Genomic DNA, 22,500 nt, shown 5'->3' on the forward strand with positions numbered 1-22,500 from the left:
TTGTACTCTCTCAGAGTTACAGACCCATAAGGGTCCATTTGGTTCCTATCCATCATTTAGCTGGGGACCCCCTGGAACCCCCTCAAGTACCCCTGGGGGTCCCCGGACCCCACTTTGAGAACCAATGGTCTATGACATATCTATGACATATGACCGATCAGAGCCACATTGACTTCCATTATAAAATTAGCAATGGTCAGTCCAGTGGTTTGTGAGATTAGCTATGGAGTCCGGACAAACAGACAGACACACACACACAGACCGACCCTCTGGAGGCTATAGACTCCAGCAGAGCCACACCGTAAAAAAAACACGATTCCACCCTGGCTGCAACGCCCTGCATGCTGTCGCTTTTACAGAGACGTCGATTCGGCTCTGACTACCTTTGCTGCCAGTTCAATGGCTGAACAACAATGCCCCCCCATTCCGTGCACATACCTTTCATACAGAACAGCAGGGCGGAATAACGGTGCAACATTGCTGCCTTGAACAGGCTGTGTAAAAGCGGCTAGAGAGACAGAACGAAACAGAGTCTGTGTGTGTGTGTGTGTGTGTGTGTGTGTGTGAGAGTGCGAGAGAGAGAGAGAGGGAAATATGGGCCCAAATGGAGAAACTAATACGTATTCTCTTTGTGTCTCTCTCTGTCTGTCTGCCCTCTCTCTGTCCTTTGTCTCTCTCTCTCTTTCTTTCTCTCTCCCCCTCACTCTATCTCTCTCTCACACAGACACACACGCACGCGCACACACACACACACAAACATGTCACAACAAATGCCAATAAATTAGAAAAGACAATCATAATCCAAACAGAATATTAATATATTATCGAGTTAATATGTGACATCCCAAGTGTTTGTGTGTGTGTGTGTGTGTGTGTGTGTGTGTGTGTGAGAGGGGGTGGCTTGTTCCAATTAAAATGGGATCCAATACTTTCAATAAGGCTAAAATGATGAATCCAATATTTTGTGGACAGACAGGCTGGATGGAGCAGCGGCCCCCACGTCGAAAGGAGAGCCCGGCGGTGGAGAGCTTTTACAAGCCGTTATCTAATTCCCGGGAGAGGAGGACTCTCGCGTCCGGAAGAGGAGAGAAGCGGGGCCCCGAATCGATTTTTCTGTGCAGTGTGTGTTTTTTTCCCCCTAGGGCTAGAGGACGCAATAGCCGAGCCAGCGCATTTTCCCTCCCTCTCTCTCGTTCCCCCTCTCTCTTGCTCTCTCTCTCTCTCACACACCGTGCCAGGAGGCAGACCCGTGAGCTCCAATCCCCCCCCCCACACACACATGCTGGAAATTAATTACTCACCAGAAAGACCCTGAGGCGTGCAAGCTTTAACGCAGGCGTTTTAAACAATTCAAATGAAAATCACGAGAGCCCCCCGGTGGTATTTTATCTTTTGTGCGTGAGTAAGTGAGCGTGTGCGTGCGTGCGTACGCGGACGCGCAGTGGTGCGTGCTTGTTAAGTATTAAATATATAAGAATAACCACACGACCTCAGCTTTCACATCAGGCTGTACGCAACACGAACATCTCAGAGTCCCCGTTTCCATATGACAGGCTGTATGGTGCAAAAAAAAAAAGAAAACATGAGGAGGAGGGGAGGCCATCCCATTAGTATTTAGAGTATTGTGAATTTCCAACCCCAGGAGCACGCACATCGGCAGCGCCTTTTGTCCTCGCAAGGGGGAAAAGACCAGGGAGCTGTCACTTGGAGAGAAAGGGCAGACATAGCCTGATTTATACTTCATCGTACGATGTGTTGCGCTGCTGAATATAGCCGATCTACAAGCTCACAATGCCTCGCACCCGTGACACGTTGTGAGCTTGTTGATCGGCTACTTAGGCACACGACACCGTTATACGATGGAGCGGGAAATAGGCTGTGTGTGTGTGTGTGTGTGTGTGTGTGTGTGTGTGTATGTGTGTGTTTGTGTGGTGGGGCGGGGCGGGGGGAGACAGAAAAACAATCAGTATAAATTGGGAATCTTGCAGGAGCGGTCCTTAAACGGTTCCACACAAGAAAAATCAATCTCAAAGAATTTTGAGCCAAATAATCTCAAATAAAATTCGGTGAGCATGAGACAGGCAATTGCAGAATTTCAGAGAGAGAGAGAGAGAGAGAGAGAGGGAGAGAGAGAGTGAGTGAGTGAGCGAGAGAGAGAGAGAGAGAGAGGGGGAGACGAGCGGATGTGGAGAGAGAAGAGATGAGGAGGGGAAGGGGAATGAGAAGGAGGGGGAGGGAGGAGGGGAGTGCGGCTAAAGAGACTCGTGTTTTTAATCACGGTCCTCCTGTGTCAGAGGCCCCCGGTGCTCCTTGGGAGGCAGAGGGGAATGAGACCGTAATTATGTGCGCCGGGCGCGGCGGCGCACCGTTAATGACGCGCGTTAGATTACAGACGGTTATCGACAGTGCAAACCCCCCTCTTTTTCACACACACACACACACACACACAGGCAGGCATGCATGCACACACACACACACACACACACACACACACACACACACATGCAAGCACACCCAACGCACACATAAATAAATACAACCTCCGTGCCGGCTCCCTGGAGCACACACACACACGCGGCTCACAGGCATCTCAGCCAATAAATATTACACCCGCCACACTGCGAGAGAGCCCTACCTAAGGTAATAGCATCTGGTCGCTCCGGAGAAATTGGAAGGTGCTATTACAAAGGGACTGAAAGCTTCACATGTCAAAAGCGCAGCTCGGTGGTCTAGTTGCTATAGAGACCGTCCTGTAACTGGAGCATCACAAGTTCGATTCCCCGGCAACAACCGGCGGCGAAGGTCTATCGACAGCCATGCATCCAAACAGTTCGTCCTTGGGCAAGATGCTAAAGCCTTAATACGTGATCACTCTTGTTAAGTCCGTGTAGACATGAAGGTCAGCTACACGCTTGAAATTCAAAATGCAGCTGAAGTCACAAGATAACTCGTGACAACATACACAGTCAAATCCTTAGTGTTCATTTAACCCTCGAAGTGTGTACAAATGGAACCTCACGGGTCCATTTGAATCCATTTGAACACTCTTCGGGGGTTAAATTAATAGTGGGATTTTAATGTGTAATGACGTGTGGAAGTTGAGCTCGCTTAAGCACAGGGACTCTTGTCCCCCATCGACAGCAAAGACATGTGCATATAATAGGCCTACATGTAATGAATAAAGCGAACGCATTTGTTACTAACGCACACGGTCGAACACATCATGAGAGCATGCACACACACAGGAAGAAGCGCACGTCCCCATTGTGACTCAAGGCAAAGCTTATGTTGATCAGTAAACAAACACCCGTGGAAGATAACGAACAAGCAGCACACTGTTTGCTCAGCCAACTCTGTCACTACCCAACGGGATTCAACTTGTAGGTCGGTCTGTGTGTGTGTGTGTGTGTGTGTGTGTGTGTGTGTGTGTGTGTGTGTGGGTCTGTGTGTGTGTCTGTGTATGTGTGCACACACGCTCACATGGTGTACGCATCCGTGCATGCGTGCAAGCTGCTCTTAACCCTGGCATTCATATATGTCCTCTCTCTGACCTGCAAGCGGGGTTGATCTAAGACCTTTTGGCTCGTGTGCCACTGTGCGTGCCTGTGTGAGTGCATGTGCAAATGGGCATGCACGTGAGCGTGTGTGTGAGAATTCACGCATGGCCGTGGACAAACCCCTGAAGACACACACAGTGTGCCACGGCACTGTGACTGACGTCCCTGATAACCGCTAACACTGGCTATGTACGTCAGCACTCCAGGCCGATACGGAGAGGAAGGGGGGGGGGGGGGGCAGAGAGAGAGGGAGGGAGAACGCCAGAGAGGGGGAGGGAGAAAGCCAGAAAGCCAGAGAGAGGGAGGGAGAAAGCCAGAGAGAGGGAGGGAGAAAGCCAGAGAGAGGGAGGGAGAAAGCCAGAGAGAGAAAGAGAGAGAGCTGAAGCAAGGCTGACTCAGAGAGAAAAATGGATCAAGAAAGGCACATACGGGAAAGAGAGCGTAAAAGTGAGAAACACGAGATGTGTATGCGCTTGTGTGTGTGTGTGTGTGCGCGCAAGCGTAATACTGTAATAGAGAGCGTGTGGGGAATGGAAGGAGGGGGGATGCGGAGAAAGCGAATGAAATCACCAAAGCCAGTGGTCTTCAGACACCCAACAGGAATTGCTTTCCCTAGTTTACACCTGCTGGCACGCACGCACACGCACACGCACACACACACACACACACACACGCACACGCACACACACACACACACACACACACACGAGCGAGCACACAGGCAGAGTGAGAGACAGAGAGAGAGAGGGAGAGAGAGAGAGAGAGAGAGAGAGGGGGACATGCATGTACAGTCCCACGCGTACAATGACACAAAGACACAAGCACACACGAGCGTGTGTGTACATGCGCACAACGAGGACGGCTGGCTGGCTGGCTTGGCAACTGCAATCGCCGGGCGGTGTTGTTTTAAAGCATCGCAGCGCGCGCATAAATACTCATAAATATTCATGTCCATGAACCTGGCCTGCTGCTTTATTCATGCTGTGTGTGTGTGTGTGTGTGTGTGTGTGTGTGTGTGTGCATGTGCGTGTGTGTGAGAGAGAAAGCTAGCATGAGCGAGAGAAAGAAGAGAGAAGGGATAGGGAGGGAGGGCAGAACAGAGAGAGAGAGAGAGAGAGAGAGAGAGAGAGCAGAGCGAGAGATGGAAAGTGGGAGAATGACTGAGAAGTGGAGAGAGATGAGAGATGAGACTGGGAGTGTGATGAAAACCACTGTTGATTTATTTACGCACTGTGTTACACAGAGCAATTAGCACGCGAGGAGGCAAAGGACGACGCAGCGCGCGCGCACACACACACACACACACACACACACACGCTCTCAGACTCTGTATATACTGCACTCACACTCAGCACACAACTCAAACACACACAGCTCTCGCATTCTGTATAGATACACATACGCACGCATGCACACCGTTTAGAAACATGATCACATATTACAAAATAAAATGGACTATTTATGAACCGCTTATCAAAACAAGGTTAGGAAGTGCTTTACATGACACTGAAATCGAATAAAATCAGCAACAGAATATTAAAAAGAACAAGATAACATTCGTAAAATGCAGTGAGAAACAAAAGATGAAGAAAAACAAAAAATAATATTCAACATTTTAAGTTGTGATTAAACCATTTTGGGCGGGAACCCCTATTTGTAGCTATACCTTTCAGTACGGGAACCCCGTTTGTAAAGTATATAGCAACATACATTTGCTGTAATTTTTGAATAAATATTTGAAGTTTTTCAGAAAACTTAGGTCAGGATTTAGAAGGAGTTTTTAGAATCGGCCACAGGTCTAAATGGGCTAAGAGAAGACGGTGGTTTAGCCAGCCTAAGCTCCTCAGGCAGGTTGTTCCACAACCAGGGGGCCGTGACAGGTCACCCTTTGTCTTCAGCCTCCACTCAGGAACAACCAGCAGGTTCCTGCCTGAGGACTGCACAGCGCACACAGGGTCATAACGGGTTAACATCTCAAAAATGTAAATAGGGGCCAGGCCATGAAGTAATCAGTAAAAGTGATCAATCAAAGTTTTCAATGAATCCTAGTTTTAGTTTTGCAGCTATGTTCCGTCAAATTTGGAGCCTATTGATCAAAACTGATCCTGGATATATTTCTGAGATGATAAAAACATGTCTGAAGAAGTTTGTTGATGTGGCTCTCATTGTTTATGCTGGGCTCAAATAAAACCCATAGGGGTTTGGCATTTGTTGGATAAAGGACCAAGTGATGACTGATTTGAGAATGTAAGGAATCTGGGCCAATTATGAGAATTTCCGTTTTGTCAGTTCAATTGAAGGAAATTAATTCTGCTAGACAGTTAACTAAAAGTCTGTAGGGTTGCTGTTAGACTTCACCAGAACATAATACTTGTGTGTCGTCTAGATAAGAATGGAAGGAGATGTTGTGTCTACATATAATGTTGCCCAGGAAAGCGTCAAGCATTAGGAAAAAAGGATTGGCCCTAAAATTAAACCTTGGGGCACTCCACAGGTTGTGAGGAAGGGGAAACATGGACGCCAATTGATACAAATGCAATTTGCACATGCACTCTCTCTCTCTCTCATAAACAAACACCCACATACTCTCATAAATACACACATGTGCTCTCTTTCTAGACACAGATCAACAACTTAAAGGGTTACTCCAGTTCAGCATGCAGTAATTACATCAGCCACTTAGGGGCAGCATCTACATAACCTTAACCCTTATCCAACTACCCACACCCAGCCCAGCTGGCCCTACCCTGCACTGGCCCCAGCCCTCAAAGAACACAGCAGGGAGAGGAGAGGAGTTCCCTACATGGAAGGAAAGGGAGTTTTCATAGCTGGGTAATACCAGCTCTCTACATACGGGTCGTGTCTGGGACTTTTGTGACTTTGCCAGGGATGGGATGACATTTGGCCAGCAGTCATTGGTACACACAGTCAGAGATTGACAGCCAATGAGAGGAGAAAGCTTTCCCACAATGGGATGTAATGTAAAGGCGGCACAGCGACTGCAACTCTGCTCGAGCCCCGGGAGTAGGGATCGAATATCGAATTTATATTATTTTGAAGGTAAAATATTGTATGCGGTAAAGCTTCATTTAAAAACCACCAGTTTTTACATCGCTTTTTTGCACGAGACTGCTTGTAAACTGTCTATCATCATTACCAAACGGATCACCTGTTTCAGCTCGGCCTATGTTAAAATTTTTAATCAAATAATGTGACGTTTTTTGTTTGGACGGTGGACATCAAAAAACGCAACATGCGAGACGCGCCGTTACTCCCAGCCGCACCAAACTCGGCACAAACACTGTTCAGGGGACTGCAATCAGAATAGCCAAACCAGGGTTGGGGCCCCTGGGTTGCTCCAATCTGCACCAAACTTGGCACAAACACTGTTTATGGGTCTGCCATGAGAATAGTCACACCCAGGGGCCTGGTCAGGGGAGTCTTGGACATGGGCCATGTAGGCATTGCGGGGATCAAACCTGTGACATTCCAGCTTAAGTAATGGTATCTCTGCCGCCCCACCCCAGCCCATAGGAGTACGTGCAGTGACAAATATCACCCTCACCGCCTGGCTTCCCTCCCCCCGAACATATAGACGCTTGACAAAGCCAGATGCACCACGGTGGATTTGAACCCCCAGACTCCGTGGTAGTGGGCAGGTACTTAACCACTCCGCCACCTGAGCTCCAGTAATGGTCTCTTTTAACCTTTAAACCACCAAGCCGCAATAAAATCACGCGCAGCACACCAAGCTGCAATAAAATGTGCCCATGAAATCTATCAACTTATAGGAAAACATGCATGCAGTTATGAGTTTTACACTGGAGCTGCAATGTTATGCATGAAATCCATAGTTCAACCCAAGCCAGAGGAAAAGAACAGACAGTGTGTACTTTAAACAACACACAGAACTGATTACTTCCCACTATCTGTAATTCTATAAAGAGAACTAATTCTCTCTTTTCAACCAGCTTTATTTTGTATTCCACCCCCTACCCCCCCCCCCCCCTCTCCCTCTCTCTCTCCATGTCTGCCCTCACTTCGCCACGAATACAATTGAGCTCCTCATTTTACCCTCGTCTCTCCTGCTCATTTCATAAGGTCAGGGAAGGAGCAGAGTGCTAGGGCAGCTCTCACATTTGCATGAACTGCCAGCAAGCATGCACATAGCTCATGCACACACACACACACACAGAGAGCGGGTGTTGCAGGGTCAAATTGCTCCCTGCTGTGTGTGACACCAACCCAGCGTGACCTCGACAGCTAATCCTGCACACACTCTAATCCTCACACTCTGTGTGTGTGTGTGTGTGTGCGTGCGTGAATGAGTGTTTGTGTGTGTGTGTGTGTGTGTGTGTGTGTGTGTGTTTGTGTGTGTGTGTGTGTGTGTATGCATATGAGTGTGTATATGAGTGTGGATGTGTGTGTGTGTGTGTGTGTGTGTGTGTGTGTGTGTGTGTGTGTGTGTGTGTGTGTGTTTGTCTTGGTTACTCAGTCCAGTAGTGAGGTGTGAGATGGCTCTTACCTTCCGTCTTTCCCTCTCTGGATTGAAGGTTCCCAACCACGACTGAATCTGTGCCAACAAACACATGCAGAGACAGATTAAGCACACACACAGTGCAGGTATACATGTAGACATTTACAGTCAGTTGTTTCAGACATCCAAAATACACATGGGGTCCGCAACAATATATGCATATATACTGTACACACATACAGTACTACGTACATACTATATAAAGTTCAAGTTGCGTGTGTGCACATCTGTATGTCTGTGGCGGGCTCACAGACATACCCATATATGGACCAGACATTCACGACGCATTGTCAATGTAATAATACCCAGCAATGATGGGCTGATACGATATCAGCACATCACATGCCCATATATTGAGGTACTGATGACAGAGAGACAGAGGGAAAGAGGGAGAGGGTGTGAGAGAAGGAGAGGAGAGGGTGAGGGAAGGAGGGAGGGAGGGAGGGAGAAGAAGCGAGTCACACTGATTGGAGGAGAGAGGTAGGGGGTTGGAGAGAGCCTATTTCACCCACACAATAACCCGGCCAATGCTGGCTATCGGAACCTGAACATGCTGCGAAGCACAATAACCCAGGCAACGATGGGGAAGCTGATAAGCCAAAGTCTAGTGTACTACACTGGCAACGGCTTACTCTGGGACCACGCAAGTCGGAAATGATAAAAGTCAGGAATGATGCAAGTTGGGAGTGCATGCCCTTAATATACATTGTACCTGTTGCCAGACTACTCACTGTACCTGTCGTTAGAGTACCCAGTGAGGTACCCGTTACCACAGTCCTAATAACATTATTAGATATTACAAGCAATGTGTTATTCATAAACAGGCACTGGCGTACTCTGGAATTATGCAAGTTGGGAATGCATGTCCCACCTTTTCATGCGATACCCGTTGTACAGAGTACCCAGTGCGGAACCGACTACCATACGACAACCAAATATGGAGATACGAGGATCCCTGGTGTCGTCAAAAACTGCTGCCGTTGTGTTGATGACCTATGGGTGTAAATGGGTAACAGATGGGCCGGCAGAGAGATACAGACATATTGTGCATCGCCCTGTAAAAGAATGGGAGTTCGTTCTACTGCGCAAGCTACCCCTTGGCACGAATGTGACGCAAAGCTCAGCCAATCCGTGAAGCTGATGGGTTGGGCTGGCCAAAATAGGGAAGCCAACACCAACATCCCTCCACAGATCCAGAAATTCAGTGCGTTCTTCACAGAGTCAGACCCACGGACAGACAGATACAGACATTCTTGGTTTTTCTGTTCTCGACAAACGTCGGTCAGACCGAATTCCCAGGACAAACCATACCCGGGTCATCAGCGACACACACGGCAAGTTTGAGGTCAATAGGTCAGACACACACACACAGACAGACAGACAGACAGACAGACAGACACACACACAGGTTTTCTGCTATTCATATTTAGAAGATCCAGTATAAAGTTCAAGTTGGGGGGGTGGTGTCTGTGAGTGGGTCTGTCTGTGGTGGCTGCGCAGATGTGCAGTTATATATACATACTATGTTTGTGTGTATGTGTGTCTATGTTCATGTGTACACCCATACATTTATAGGCCTTTATCAGCGGAAACAAATAAAACATGGGCACTTGCGCCGACACCACAAACACACACACACACACACACACACACACACACACACACACACACACACACACATATACCCCTACCCACCAATCTCTTTCCCCACCCGTGCAAATGTGCCTGATTCGCACTAGAGCTAAACGCTAGAGGCAGCCAGGAGAGCCGTAACAGCTCCCGGGTCTCCGATACGAGGGACTGATGGCATCGCTGCACGCAATATGAGATGAGGAGAAGGTAGAGAGAGAGAGAGAGAGAGAAATAGAGAGAGAGGAAATGGTGGGGGGCAGCATTAAAAAAAAGGAGCGGTAAAGAGAAAGTAAAAAGTGGAGCAAACACGACAGATCTCAGATCTCTCTGGAGGAGATGTGGAAATATTTCTCTGCTTCTCTGTCTCAGGAGGGGAAGGGGGGGTGCCGAGAAAATGTCAATAGACACACAGGAGCACACAAGACAGAGATTTGTCACAGTATGTGTGTGTGTGGGTTTGTGTGTGCGTGTGCGTGTGTGTGTATATATGGTGGGGGGGGGGGGGGGGGGGGTAGCAGCCGGAGGCTTTATGTAACCCAAGAAATCAGAGGCAAGTCTCTGGAGGGCCTCTGTGAGCTGTACGCATGTATGCATGCACGTATACAGTGTAGGAAATGTTTACAATTTAAAGGGGGGGGGGGTCTGCTCAATATCTAAAAACATTTTTCAGATTTAAAATGTCCAAAATTTACGTTATTATAAACGTATTAACATAAAATTACGTGGGTGTGGATATATTAAATCTTTTCTTTTTTTTATCCCTTAAAGTGTAGATTAATGGCAAGCTATGAATGTGAATGTATAATAACTTAAGCAGAAAACAGTGTGTGTGTGAGGGGGTATTTTTTGCCTCTCCCCCACCCTTTGATTGCAGGGGGACATTTTGGTCCTTTGTCTCTCCATGTATTGCAGTTGCTGAATGTACACACACGCACACACACACCAGCAGCATGGAGACCGCTGGACTAGGAGCGCTTCCATTCAGCTATTCATTAACTCAACGTTGCCATGGTTTCTCTGCAGCAATGTGATTGCCATTGTAAGGCTGTGTGTGTGTGTGTGTGTGTGTGTGTGTGTGTGTGTGTGTGTGTGTGTGTGTGTGTGTGTGTGTGTGTGTGTGTGTGTGTGTGTGTGTGTGTGTGTGTGTGTGTGTGTGTGTGTGTGTGTGTGTGTGCGTGTGTGCGAGCGAGCGTGCGTGCGTGCATGTGTTGGGACAGCAGGAAAGAAAAAGAGCGAGAGAGAGAGAGACCTATGTAATCCACAGGACCGGACCCTTTCTCTGTCTAAGCACTGCAATTTATTAAAATCAAATAACTTCCGTAAATAGCAGATATACGATCAGGCCTTGGTTGGACAGGTCTCATATGCATAGCCTAAAGCTGCGGGCTGGAGTAGCAATCTCTCATTGCACCGAGCCACTGAGAAGCGGCACGAGTGATGAGGCGTGACGGTTATGAGCATAGGAGCAGGTGAAGGGACAGGAAGGAATCGCATCTGTCATGACAAAAACAACAGCACCCACTCCAAGGCCTCTCTGTCTGGACAGATAATGACTCATTAGCTTCCAAATCCCCCTGGTTAGTCCCTCGAAATGTGCCGTCATTTTGCTAATAAGTCTGACGGAAACGACTCCGATTTAGTTAACTAATGAGTAGCCTCGATCTCCAGGCTTTTATTGCTTAGTTTTGCTAAAAAATAAAAGCCTGGCCCAACTATAGCCTGTACTGGGTATGAGGAAGTGTTTCATTTCCCAACCAACCAGAGTGCAGTGGGCGTCGCTCGTAATGTTGTGTTAACGGGGCGGGGGTTGACGGACAGATCGGTGAACCAATGGGATCAGGCGCCGTCTCTCGCCGGCTCTATACACACGCCCCTTTATACACGAAATCAGGAGGGTTGCAGCAGGCTAACTAATGAGCAGCGTGGCCATTTTCTCCCGCAAATCCCTATCGTTGGAATATGCCTAAGGAAAAGTGAAGAAACATCTCTGCCGTGTCCAGCCAAGATCTCGTCTCTCTCTCTCCCTCCCTCCCTCTCAACCTCCTCCTCTCTATCCCTCTCTCCCGTTCTGTCGCCACCTAGCCCACTTTCAAAGCTTTTCAAATTCTTTCAAGTGAGACAGCCTGCAGCTGAAAAGAGATAAGGCTTGAGCTCTTCATAAATATGATAGAGAAAGGGGAGAGAGCGAGAGAAAGAGCGAGAGGGAGAGAGAGAGAGAGATGGAGACGGAAAATGGGGAGAGCAGAGGCACGTGGGAGGCAAACGAAGGGAAAGTGCCAGAGAGGAGAGAAACCGGTAGAGACAACTGAATTCTGTGAGCAGAATGACTTATGAGATGCAGGTTGCAAACCAACCACATTCATTTATTCTCTTTATCAAGTCTGTGATAAAGGGCTGCCTAGTCTCTCTCCCCCCACCCCGCCACTTCCCCTTGGCTGCCGGCAGGCTGTCTCCGTTTTTGTGTCTATCTGTTAATCTGTCTCTCTGTCCATCAGTCTCTCTGTCACATGCGAGCGATGAATTCCATGATGATGCTTCATTGTATGGTCGACGGAACTTGAGATACATTTGTCCACCGTTCTTCATTTTTTTCCCCCCCGGGGAGCGTCTATCGCAAACACCCATGTGCGCGCGCAAGCACGCACGCACACACACACACACACACACACACACAAGCGTGCGTTGTTGAGACAAAAGTCTGCCCTTCTGCTGCCTCTATGACTGACTGTGGCGTGTGGTGTCGTCAGGCCAGGGGAATGGCAGCTATGAGAGCCCTGCGGAATGTTGCCTGGGGCTCTCAACTGCACCCTCGCTGTGGCACATCACACTGCGCTATGAGCCACCGAGAGAGGGACGAAGAGAGGGAGGAATGAAAGCAGAGAATAGAGAGACAGAAAGCAAGAGAGGATGCAGGGGAGTAGAAGACATAACAGAGTTTCATCAGGCTCATGGCCTGAACTGCAGGGCTCATAAACACACACACACAGGCGCACACGTGCGTGCGGGTGCGGTTGCAGGCGTGTGTAAGTGCGTGCATGAGCGCACACACGCACGCACGCGCGCGCGCACGCACACACACACACACACACACACACACACAAGCAAACATGCACAGCAAGGGTACTATTATCTCAGCTTTCAGGGGGACCATTCATGCCAATTTGCTAAAAGGTCACAGTGGATTCGGATAGCTAATGGGCCGCCAACGTTCTGTCCAAGCCCTGTTTGGACTGATGCCGATTGGAGGCGTGCTGCGGGTGTGGGGGGGATGGATTGAGAACGACTCACCCTCCGATTGGCCACGCAGATGATCCTGGCGTAGCAGCTGATCATCAGGAGAATGAGGATGAACAGAGGCACGTACCATCTGCAAAGCACAGAGAGGGACAGACAGTCAGGCGGAGGAATGCGGAAACACACACTGAATGAAAGGAAAACCAACTGTTTGTTTGTTTTTTGTTTGTCAGTGATACTCGGATGTTCCTGTGGCCTCTGGCGGTCAGGTTTCAACCTGCTTTTTGTTGTCGTTTTGATATGCTCAGCCAAATAGACTGCTCAGCCAATATCTCAATAGCGTATGGATAAAACGGGTTTATTGATTATAACAATTTAGAATCCAAAAACTACAGTTTCCCCCACATCCTAGTTAAGCTTCATACGAACTAATGGATGTTTAGTTATTAAAAGGTTTCATGACAATTGCAGGTGTTTTTCTCTCACATTTCTAAAAGCCTAAGGAAAGGATAGGGGCGGGGAGGACTCAAAACAAAACAATCACATTGCATAGTGTTCTGTCACTATGAAGGTCAGAGCTCCCACCAAAAAAAAAAAAAGCTATCAAAATATGCGATCTAGCGCAAGGCCTATTGGCGAGCGTTTTTTTAGCTGTGGGCGGACCCGGGATGGAGTTATGAAATGTTTCTACTGTATACCATTCATCCTAAGGATATCATAACATCATAGAAAAGGTAAGAAAACCATGGTCCACAATTTCCCTTTAAGTAAAACATTTAGGTACTTTTTCCACCACTGATGTACCGTACTGTCACGCCCCCCCCCCCCCCCCCCTGCTCTGCCAGTCAGGGTGTGTCTCTCTCTGTTGTCTGTTGGCAGGTATACCTGGTGGGTGGAGCAGGGTGGCATGGACTAAATTTAGCATCGAGATCTGTTTATTTAGTAATTGTACATACTTTGCTAGGCTTTATAATCCCCTGCCTAATCAGTCTCTCTCTCTCGCTCGATGACGCCATTTTGTTTCGGTTTGCATTTTTGGGGGGTTTTGGCAACTCCACCTCCATTACATCACACTGCCTGTCCACACTTCAAAGTGTGGGATGGGATGAGTAATGTACAAACTTTGCTATAGTGTTCTTACTATTGTTGCTATCCTTTATTACGTCTTTGTTTCTATCGCTCTTACTACAATGTTGAGAAACGGAAACCCAAATCATTTTACTCTTATAGGTGCATCAAGAAATTGAAGCTGACCAAAAAGCAAAAAATAAGAAAGGTAATAATTACAAACAAATGAGTGACTGGTGGGAATGCACAAGGCCAATGGGTCTCAATGTACAGATTATAAAAAAACATTATTGAATTGAATTTTGTATTACTTATTTTTATTTATATTATACTGTTTTAGGCTGATGATAGGTCTTTGGTTTATCCTAGATTACTATCTCTATGCATTTGATTTATTATCTTGTGTTTACCTTGCTTACTGTAAATCACTCTGGATTAAAAAATGCCTGGAGACTATGATAATAATTGCATTCACCCAGCATAAATAAATAACTAATTACCTTAGACACAAGTTTTTTAACTACATTAATCCTGGCATCCCATTAGCCCCAGCATTCTGTATTCTATATTCATTTTTTTAATTTCTATTTTTCAAAAAGATTACATTTTTTTAACTTCAATTTCTTTTTTGCCTTTATTGATAATAGTGTAGAGAGACAGGAAACAGAGAAAGAGAGAGTCAGGGAGTAACATGCAGGTCCGCCCAGCCCAATAGTTCAAAAGTAGCAAAAATAGATCTACAAGCTCACAATGGCTTAACCATCTAAAACCCTATACTTTGTTGACTAGTGTCCTCCAGCAGTCTATACTTGGTCCCCTCCTTTTTTACCTCAACACCAAATCTCAGCTGAAAATAGCAGATCTACAAGCTAGTATCGCTTGTGGTTCATGTGGTTAACCCGTTCAATCCGGGAATGTATCTCTGTCATTTTAGATTTCTTTGGCTATTTCTTTGGCTATTCAAAAAAAAAATTTAAAGCGAAAAATATTTTGTGCCAGGGACCTCCAGAAGCAAAGATTTGAGTTACAAATGTTTGCTTGAAAAATACATATGTTCAAATATTTCCACAAATTAGCAAAAATAGCAGATCTACAAGCTCATAGCGCGGCACCGAGTGCCGCACTATGAGCTTGTATATCTGCTCCCATCTATATCTACTCCCATACATCCCGAGTGCATGGGAGTAGTGGACAGCGTTAGGCTGACCAGCATATTGCTGCTGTATCGAAGAGACACTATATTTAGATAAAAACAGACTCAGCACTGGTGAGGGCATTCCTATATATTTTAGCATCTTCCCTGAAAGGGAGGGGGGGGGGGGGGGGTAATAGAGATTGAAGGAATGCCAGAAAAGTCACAGCGCAGGAAACACGTTGCATTCCTTTGGGATGAGGGCGCTCAGAGTGCGGAACGGACAGAAGGTACACGGGAGAGAAGAAACGCCAGCAAATCCTGAGCAGATGAAAGGGAGCCAGAAAGGGGGGAGGGTGGGGCGGGCGTGCTTCATAGAGAGGTACAGCCTCGTGTTATGCAACCTCCAGGGAGGTGATCTCTCACCCTCTCCGAGGAGTTTCAGCCTCTCCTTATAATCACAAAACATGCCTTTGTCTCGTTGTGATAGACAAGTTACCTAATGTATAACCTGTATAATCTCAGCTGAAAAACACGACCGCAACTCTACTGCACCTTGCAGCACTCACAGTGAAGATCATCCGTCAGCCAAACCTGAGCCATTGAGGTACAAAATTGCGTCATCTAAAGTTCACTGACTCCATCGGGCCAATTATTTTACAGCAATGGAATATCATGTAAATGAAGAATATTCATGTATTGCTCAATATTCAATAATTTATTGCCAAAACAAAATTGTAGTTGAATTTGTTTAGGTGTACCATTGGACAACCATTAAAAAACGACTGTATAATTCAAAACACACATGAACCACATTACCTGCAGTATTTCTGACCCCTCAATGACACAATCTCAATGACTCTGAGAGTCTGAGCCAAATGTGACACACGGCCAACATGCAGTGTTAACTCTGAGAGTGTACTATCTAAATGGATAAATTAACACTGACAGTGACAACAGTGTGTGCAGTTATAGCGCCACTATGAGGCCAATGTGAAAAATGTGGGGCAGAGGATCTTCCTTGGCCTACTGGTACTGTGCATGCAAAGTTTCACGCCGATCGTTCCAACCAACGGTATTCAGACACACGGGACGGACAGAAGGACGGACGAGCGGACGAACAGCGGACAGGCGAACGGACAGGCAAAAACATAGTCTCCGGCCTTCAGACATCCAGCCTGGCGGAGACTATCAGCAAAGAGGTGTATAGAAAGAGAGCAACAGAGATGCGTAGTGTGACAGTAGTGTGATTCTGCTAAACCCGGCATAAAATATAAGTAAGACCTTTCAAGTTTGGAAACAACCGGTAAAAGCGGTTGTTTTGTTTTGCATGGCTGTATCAGTTTCTTGTCTAAACTGAAGGATGTATAAGCTACCAAAGGTAAGTCTCTACCCTGCACTCTGTTCCCAATGAGAACTCAGCACATTTATACTCAATTCATCTTTCTTTTTTTTTGTAACCTCTCAAATGGTACATATCATGTATTAGTCCCAGTTTTACCTCATGTCCACTGTTGTCGGTGGGCTTGTGGCAGAGCAGAAAGGAAACCCACCGAATGTTCTCAAATTAAACACTTTTATTGGCAGCGCACCGAGTCTGCGGGCATTCATTTCAAAGCCAAGATGTAACGGCGAAAGGAGAGTGAGCTTCACACATTACGTTCCCTCAAGTCCTGTTCCGAACACGATTGCACAAAGAAAAACAGTTCGGTGTGTGTGTGTGTGTGTCTGGGTGTGTGTACATATGGGGTAGTGTAGTGTGCTATTATGTGTGTGTTGTGTGTGATACAGAGGGAGAAAAAAGATTGTGGTGTGCACGTGAGTGTGCGACATGCGTGTGAGAGAAACAAAGAGCGTGTGTGTGCGCGCGTGGCGTGCGTGCGTGCATGCGTGTGTGTGTGTGTACCCTGGCCCCCGTCGATACAGGATGGGAGTGAGGGGAGTGATGAGAGCGTTTCAGTGAGACCTGCGCCAGCGTCACCCCTGGAGTGATTTAATAACCCACTCTCTGGAATAAACGGCGCCCAATTACGCGCAGCGCACCTCCTGTTAATGACGGAGAGACGGGGAGGGATGGGGGGGGTGCAATGAGGAAGAGTGGGGGGAGGGCAGAGGAGACGAGACGAGAGGAGGAGGGAGGGGGCGCGTGGCCTTTTAACCATGGGAGGAGGGGGATGAGGATGAGGGGGGAGGGAGAGAGAGAGAGAGAGAGAGAGAGAGAGAGAGGGCGGTGAAGGGGGGTAGAGAATGGCGGGCGGCAGCTACAAAGTGCTCTAATTAGCATGATAATGATCTGCCATTAGAGTCCGCTGTGCTCTACAGCTGAGCACAACCCTGCACGCACAAGAGAGAGAGAGAGAGAGATGGGGGGGGGGGGGAAAGAGAGAGAGAGAGAGATGGGGACTGGGGAGGGCTCAAGATAGAGGACATGGAGAAAGAGAGGAGAGAGAAAGACAGATGGAGGGGGGGGTGGTAAGATAGAGGGGAGAGGGAGATGGAAAGAGACAGAGACAGAATGAGACGGACAGAAAGGGAGAGAGAACAGTGGTGCCAGCGGAGAGACGGAGAGCGAAGCAGACGGCGAGTGTCAAGGGGAAGACAGGCAGAGAGACGGACGACCCCGTGGAGCACAGGATGAAGGGATGTGAAGGACCAGAGCACGGAGGGGTACTAAAGCCAAGAGAAATCTAGGAAGACCCTACACCACTATGACACACACTCCCTCACTCACACACACACACGTGCACGCACGCATACACGCACACACAGAGACACACACACGGTCTCCCTGCCCTGGCCTCAGATCTCTCTAGGCAGGCTCTGAGGTGAGGGATGAGGGGCAGATGAAAGAGGTCTTAATTAAACTCCCCGGCAACGGCGGAGACGAGCGCGCCATGGGACAATCCGTGCCGATAAAAGGCTCGACTCCCCCGGCCTGCCTCAACTGTGACCCAGAAGATTCTATCGCAGAGTGAACGGTCGGGATCTACCCGTTTGACCGCTTTGTGGCGCGTAAAAAAAAAAAAGGCGATGTGACAATGTGAGAAAGAACTAAAGAGAAAGGAGGGGGGGGGGGGGTGAGGTGGAGGAGAAGGGAACAATGCTGCAGACAAAGAGTGCAGTGTGTGGGATAATGCTCCATCTCATCTCTCGTCTCCAAAAACAATCCGTGTGCAAGAGTGCTGGTGTATTAAAGCACACGCCTACCTGCTTTCTGTGCAACCGTTGTCAAAGCAGTGTCACATCTGTCAATTTAACAAAATATCTCCTGTACTGTATATATATATATATACAGTATATGTGTGTGTGTGTGTGTGTGTGTGTGTGTGTGTGTGTGTGTGTGTGTGTATACTGTATACAGTACATATAAGTAAGCCTTGCCGAGCCATGTGGCCCATAACCCATTGAGACCTGAAGCCGATTCTACATGTCTCCTAAATCTCAACAGTTTTCTGAAAAACGTATGTTTCTATATCAGTGGTGCTCAATCTTTTTCATGTCAAGGACCCCCAAAATTATATGTATTTGGCCGCGGACCCCCATCAAAATATTTAGTTCCAGGGACCCCCAGAAGCAAAGATTTTAGTTAAAAATGTTCGCTTTAAAAATATATATATTCAAAGATTTGCACACATTTTCACGATTTTTCAAAAATAGCAGATCTACAAGCTCGTAGCGCGGCACTCAGTGCCGCGCTATGAGCTTGTAGATCTGCTATTTTTGAATAGCCCAAAGTGTAAAAAAATGCTTTTTAGCTCAAATCTAAAAATGACACAGTTCCAGGTCTTAATGGGATAAGGCAGGAGCCCATCTCCTGTTTCTGTAGCCTGACGGGGCTTGATGTACTACAAGTGCACCCCCTGTGTTGTCACTGCTGTCGTATCCTACCGACTCATCGGCCAGTGAGGAGCCCCCACTGGGAAGCCTTCGGCCTATTCCTTCCGGTCAAACACTCCCTGCTGACAGGTGCAGCCCCAGCCCGTAGGAATACATGCAATGACAATTATCACCCTCCCCCCGCCTTGCTTCTCTCCACCGAACACGAGCCAATTGTGTACGTATAGATGCCCGACAAAGCCGGATGCACCACGGTGGATTCGAACCTTACTTTTCATTGGTTCAATATTTATTTATAAAACAGACACTTAACCACTCTTACTGTACTTCAAAAATAATAATAATCTATAGTAGATCTACAAGCTCACAACGCATCGCGATGCTTGTAGATCAGCTATTTTCGGTACTTTTGTGCAACACTAGTGCATCAATTTATGAAAAAAAAATAAGAATTGAAATATGAAGACATATATATATATATATATATATATATATATATATATATATATATATATATATATATATAGTTGCTGGATGCTGGTGCTAATTAGGATGTAGGAAAACAAAATGTGGCCTGGGACTCTAGTGGTAATGGTGAGGTGGGGGTGTCACATTTGCTTCTATTGCGGAGTTACGAGCCGCCGATGGAAAATGCTGAGAGCGGTGACTCAGTGTTTTGAAATGCTGACTCAAGCCTCAGTCGCTAGTACACCCCATCCCCCACTCCCCTCCGCAGCCCACACATCCCCGTCTCTACGCTGTCCTCTGGTTTTCCTTCCTTCCGTCCCCCCACCCTCTCCCTGTACAGTTCTTCCCCCGCCTCCCCAGTCAGCGCTTGTGCGCATCGCTGAACACTGATGAAGACGGACTGCGGGGGTGTGGGCAGAGAAGATGGGGCAATCTCTATTTCTCTTACTTTCCTTTGCCTGCTCCCTCGCGCTCTCTCTCTCTCTCTCTCTCTCTCTCCCCCTTTCCATATCTCACTCTGTCCCTAATCACGTCCCCCCCCCTGCCCCCCTCCATCCCACCTCTCTCTCTCCTCTGCCTATTTCCTCCTCTCCCGCCAAGCTTTCCACTTTTCACCTTATATATTTTAACTGCTGTCACCCACCACCCCTCCTCATCCTGTTAGGTGTCAGAAGCGTGTGTGTGTGTGTATGTGTGTACTGTATGTGTGTGTGTGTGTGTGTGTGTGTGTGTGTGTGTGTGGGGGTGTGTGTGTGTGTGTGCGCGCGCGCACGTTTTGCTGACGGGCGTCTCGGCCTCTAATCTCTCGTCTGGTTTGATGTAATTAGAGCTAATGAAGATTCCCTGATCCTGTGAGCTCCTCGTCCCCCCGGGCTGCGCTGCCGCGGAGGACTAGAAAGAAAAGAAGAAAGGAAGGAAGAAAGAAAAGACAGAAAGAGCCGGGAGAGCGCCGCTGATAAAAGAGACACCGGCTCAGCGCTACGTGTCATGTCGTGCTGCGCGCGAGCGTCTGTATGTGTGTGTGGTGTGTGTGTGTGCAGGGTGTGCGTTTGTTTGTTTATTTGTTTAGCGAGATTGATTCCCCTGCTGATGCTGCGAGCTGCAACGCGATTACCTTGGCTCATAGCGAGGCATTTCTCTTTGTTTGTGTGTGTGTGTGTGTGTGTGTGTGTGTGTGTGTGTGTGTGTGTGTGTGTGTGTGTGTGTGTGTGTGTGTGTGTGTGTGTGTGTGTGTGTGTGTGTGTGTGGGGGGGGTTGTGTGTGTGTGTGTGTGTGTGTGTTTAAGGCACTATACTGGGGGGATTGGCAGAGCTTTTCCAGACTTGGAGGCCAGTTGCAGAAAGCAGCAGAAGACAGGCTTAATCCTTCATAGACTTCCTAAACACTTAAACACACAGCACAGAAACTTCCCTTATTCTGTCAAAGCGGGTGCAGACTCAGACCCCCACTCACCCACATGCATGCAGGCACACGCACGCATACACACACACACACATCCTGGCCCTTCACTGAGCTGGGAAAAGAAAATACGCCAAAATTCTGCAGGTCCCCTGACATACAACCCTTTCACTTTTCCCACAGGGACCGACCGACCTCCTCCCTCCTCCTTCCTCTCTCCTCCTCCCTCTCTCCTATCACTCCCTCTGGGGAGAGGCTTTGAACGGCGGGGCTGAAAGGGTCTACTTACATCCCAAATCTCCAGGCTACGTGATCGTCTGTGATCCAGCTGGGAGGAAAGAGACAGACAGAGGGTGGTGTGGGGGCAGGGGGTGACAAGGAGAGAGAGAGAGAGAGAGAGACAGAGAGAGAGAGAGTGAGTGCAGGGGAGAGAACTGTGTGACTGTGGAGGGGAGAAGCTGCACAGCTGTGGCTATTAATAAGCCCAGACTGGGAAGAGAACGGAGCCCAGAGATTACGGCTCTGTCCCAATTCTTGTTCCAGCGGCTTCCTTTCCCCCCATGCAGCCTCTCCTTCCATCCTCCTCGCCGCTTCGCACTACCTCCCGAGCAAATAAACACGTTTCCTATTCAGCGCTTGGGAAAAGCTGGCTGAAAACTTTCACTGCTTCAGACAGTACCACCCGGTAACCGATTCGTAAAAATTAAAAAAACAAACAAAAACGTACATCAGAGGAGGAGTCATGCAAGCCTTGGAACGAGTCCAACCCGGAGGTCTTCTTGTATCAAAAGAGAGATCATTTAACCCATTAAGACTTGAGACCGATTCTACAAATGTTTTCTAAATCCTAACAGTTTCCTGAAAAACGTATGTTGTTATATCAGTGGTGCTCAAGGACTCCCAAAATTATATGTATTTGGCCGCGAATCCCCATCTCAAAATATTCTGTTCGAGGGACCCCCCAGAAGCAAATATTTGAGTTAAAAATGTTTGCTTTAACAAATATATATATATTTCAAGATTTTTTTTTAAATAGCAGATTTACAAGCTCATAGCGCGGCATGAGCTTGTATATCTCCTATTTTTGAATAGCTAAAGTATAAAATATGGCTAAAATCTAAAATGACACAGATGCTTTCCCGGTTTTAATGGGTTAATCCCAATCTGTAGCTATGGATAGCAAGTAACGAGTAGTGATTTTGCATATTTCTTGAACAAAGATTACAGATCACCAATGAGGTGCTAACATGCTAATGTGAGCTACATATTTCTTTCTTATTTTCTTTAGCTTTTTACCCCTTTCTTCTCCCCAATTCAGCCGTTATTCCAATTAATTCCTCCCCCCCGCACATTTCTGTGTTGTTGTCACTGCTGTTGTATTCTACTGACTCACCTGCCAGTGAGGAGCCACCACCGGGAGGACGCAGAGCCTCCGTCCTACTCCTCCCGCCCAACACTCAATGCTGACAGGTGCCTTCCCAGCCCGTAGGAGTACGTGCAGTGACAAATATCACCCTTCCCGCCCTGCTTCCCTCCCCCGAACACGGGCCAATTGTGTTAGTACAGACACTCGACAAAGCCGGATGGACTCACGGTGGATTCAAACTTGATTTGTCCGATATTAATATATTATTGAG

General features: G+C 47.5%; 1 protein-coding gene across 2 annotated transcripts in view; it reads right to left on the reverse strand.

Annotated features, from left to right (window-relative positions):
- The window catches only part of LOC308106122 (cyclic AMP receptor 4), a 64,592-nt gene that overhangs the window by 23,837 nt on the left and 18,255 nt on the right, over positions 1–22,500 (reverse strand). For both annotated transcript variants that reach the window (XM_080457157.1, XM_080457158.1), the window contains exons 8-10: positions 21,153–21,191; positions 13,015–13,093; positions 8,083–8,130 (exon numbers count right to left, since the gene is read on the reverse strand). In XM_080457157.1, the coding sequence (XP_080313283.1) occupies positions 8,083–8,130; positions 13,015–13,093; positions 21,153–21,191 (166 nt within the window). The remainder of the gene's footprint in view (positions 1–8,082; positions 8,131–13,014; positions 13,094–21,152; positions 21,192–22,500) is intronic.

This window comes from Gymnoscopelus braueri (assembly GCF_963280865.1).
Source record: "Gymnoscopelus braueri genome assembly, chromosome: 18".
Lineage (NCBI taxonomy): Eukaryota > Metazoa > Chordata > Actinopteri > Myctophiformes > Myctophidae > Gymnoscopelus > Gymnoscopelus braueri.